The 2,896-nt window shown below is 57.0% G+C and overlaps 2 protein-coding genes across 2 annotated transcripts; one reads left to right on the forward strand and one right to left on the reverse strand.

The window, feature by feature from the left end:
- Positions 1 to 989: 989 nt before the first annotated feature.
- ACA1_338630 (uncharacterized protein) lies at positions 990 to 1,682 on the forward strand (the record flags this gene model as incomplete). Its single annotated transcript, XM_004353947.1, has 4 exons — positions 990 to 1,090; positions 1,162 to 1,237; positions 1,285 to 1,410; positions 1,479 to 1,682. The coding sequence occupies 4 exons, from the start codon at positions 990 to 992 to the stop codon at positions 1,680 to 1,682; spliced, it is 507 nt and encodes a 168-aa protein (XP_004353999.1).
- Positions 1,683 to 1,801: 119 nt separating this feature from the next.
- ACA1_338640 (Poly(ADPribose) polymerase catalytic domain containing protein) lies at positions 1,802 to 2,861 on the reverse strand (the record flags this gene model as incomplete). The annotated part of the gene is made up of 5 exons (XM_004353948.1): positions 1,802 to 1,946; positions 2,056 to 2,263; positions 2,397 to 2,454; positions 2,535 to 2,657; positions 2,745 to 2,861. Coding segments are annotated over 5 exons (651 nt in total), but the record flags the coding sequence as incomplete, so codon positions are not given.
- Positions 2,862 to 2,896: the final 35 nt, after the last annotated feature.

Here is a 2,896-nt window from a genome sequence, read left to right on the forward strand (position 1 = left end):
ATCTCTTCGTGGACTTTCGTGCGGGCAAGCTGTGGTACAAGCGTCGAGAGAGGAAAGGTGCTTCATAAGCATAAGTAGATAACAACGACAAGAGGGTTGAATTGGTGGAGCACCTGCATGAGCGGCGTTAAATCCACACCTGCCAAAGGCATATCGGCGAACGCTTCGGCATGAGGTATATGAGACCCGCCCACCAAGTTGGCGATTCGTTGGGTATATGGCGCATTGGTCAACATCGCTCGGCCCAGCTTTGTGATGCTGGACGCAGTTTCGGCAGCGCGCGCAGGCGTAATGGCTGCCTGCCGTGAACGAGTGTGTGTCGGTGTTGCTGTCACCGCTGTCAGCAGATTTACACAGAAGAGGCTGGGCAGTACCTGAAGGACCCATAATTGCGGTGGCACGCTCTCCATCTGGCCTAGGGGATGTGTCAGTGAATGAAACATTGCCATCGCCCTGGCGGGTAGAATCTGTTTACGCACAGGTGAGAAACAACTATCACAACTTCTTGAAGATGGCGGGATACCTTCTGACGGGCGCTTGGCGTTGCTCATCTCGACCAACTTGTACGATTTTTTGATCTGTACGATTCGTTTTCCCGCCACGGGGGCAAGTGTGGCTCTCGAAATTTCAAGTGCGCCTGCTTGTTTGTTTGTAGCCCCTGGTTGCTTGTCCGAATCGAGAGCCCTCCCCTGCCACGGGCTCGACCGGCGAATTTGTGTTGTGAAGAACCTCCCTCGTGTGTGCAATGAGGGAGGGGGGGTAGACTCCATGACAGAGTCCGAGAAACTAGAAATTGTACGGAGAAAACTCCCCACCCCCCACGAAGGAGGTGGGGAGAACCGTGGCGTCCTGTGGCGGGACTCGAACCGAGAAAGGGAGGACCGTCAACCTGGAGCGAACCAGGTTGACCACCCCGGTCCCCCCAAGTGCGCCTGCTTCCTCGAACGTGCCTCGCATTCTTGCGGTTATGCCGCAGCGCGAAAAGAAAAATGCATCAAGAAGACAACAAGATCGCTGAGCTAAGTGCCCAGCTGCAGCGAGTGCTCGGCCTGCACGAGCAGCGCGTGCTGGCCTACAAACGATGGGAGAAGTACGTACCGATTCGTTTCATTTACTCCACACGATTGATGCGGACCGATGCGGGGCCTATTCGCTATGTAGGGCCTTCAGGGAGTATGTGGCACTGGAGGACCAGGCCGAGGGCTGGGAAGACTATCAAGATGCCATCAAGGAGGCGGTATGAATCACCTACAAGGCACTACATCCATCTCATCTTCGCCCTAGACAGGTGAGTTCGTGAAAATCTCAACGGCCGTGCGGGAGGTCGAGGCCCAGCTGGCGCTGTCCAGGCCAGACCTGGCGGCCATGGTGCGCAGCCTGCAGGAACTGGAGAAGCAAAAGCTTCAGCTCGTACGCTGCCTCTCTTCATCCTCTTCTTGGCCGCAGCCGCAAGACGGTCTGCTCACGCGTTGGGGCAGACGGCCAAGGTGCAGGCAGGCAAGGAGAAGGCAGTGGTGACAGAACGCGTCGATGAAGAGGTCGACTGGGTGTGGGAGCGAGAGGAGAAGGGCATGCGAAACCAGCTGAACGGCCTCGTCGAGGAGATCAACCTCGTCGTCGACTCCTTGCGCGTCGAACTGCAGGATCTCGCTCCGCCCAGCGCTGAAGAAGCCAACGAATAAAGAAATTCATGGGCGAAGCAGAGGTCTGTATGCTTGATCTTCTTCTTCTTCTTCTTCTTCTACAGAAAGAATGATCTTCTTCTTCTTGTACGGGCAGAAAGGAGTGTGGTCGATGTCCTTCAGCTGTACTTGAACTCGACCACGACGAGGTACTTGATCAACAGCTGCGCGACGTCGTACACGATGAACTCGTTGTAGAGCAGACTCGTGTTCGACGTGCCCGTCGGCACCGGCTTGCCCAGCGGCACCACCGTTCCATCCGCCCTGCGTCAACCACCAACCAACCACCCAACCGCAGCAACGTGTAAGTGACATCATCTCCATCGTCATACCATCATCATCATCATCATGAGGGGCGCATGGTGGAATGTACATGGTGACGTTCTCGGCGGGGTCAGGTCCGGTGGCGCCGCAGCCCTTGGTGGAGTCGAAGCCGGGCTTGTTGGCGTTCATGAACTCGGCCTGCGTGCAGTCGTACGTCTTGCCCAGGGCCACGCGCGAGAGCAGCATCACGCCCACCGGGTTCTCGCGGCTCGCGTGACAGTAGTTGGCGCTCTTCGTCACCAAGTCCGCAAAATAGACTGCGTACACCATCCACACAGCAACAAATATAGCGTATCATCATCATCATCATCATCATCATCATCATCATCATCATCATCATCATCATCACCTTCTTCTTCTTCTTGAATGAAGCTGTGATGAGGTGCGCACCTCCTTTTCCGAACATGTAACCGGTCGAGGGGGCTTCAGGCGGCGCAATACGAAGACCCTAAGGGGGAAAGAAGCGATTTGGTTGATTGGCTCGCGGCTACGTGCGGTTAGGGTTGTTTCGGCCGAAAGAGAGCGTACCTGCGAGAGGATGCCCATCCAGTTCGTGAGCCGCGAGCCGTGCCACAGCAGCTGCTGGTTGCCCAGCGCCGCGTAGGGCTTGAACCGCTCCTCCTCGCCCGGTCGCTCCACCGCGTACAGCTCCTGCGACGCGAAGAACGAAGAACGAAGAAGAGCCCCCCCCCCTCGTCAGTGAATGAAGCCAAAAGCGAAGGCGGAGAAAGGGCAAACCTTGAGGCGGAGCTTGTAGCTGGTGTGCGTGGGCGCGTGGGTGTTCTTGACGTACTGGGCGACGATGCTCCAGTCCCGGCTGTTACGGTCGACGGGCTCGAGGGTGGTGTTGAGGGCCTTGTAGGAGGAGTCGATCGGGTGCTCGCCCGACG

This window comes from Acanthamoeba castellanii (genome assembly GCF_000313135.1).
Source record: "Acanthamoeba castellanii str. Neff unplaced genomic scaffold scf7180000084606, whole genome shotgun sequence".
NCBI lineage: Eukaryota > Discosea > Longamoebia > Acanthamoebidae > Acanthamoeba > Acanthamoeba castellanii.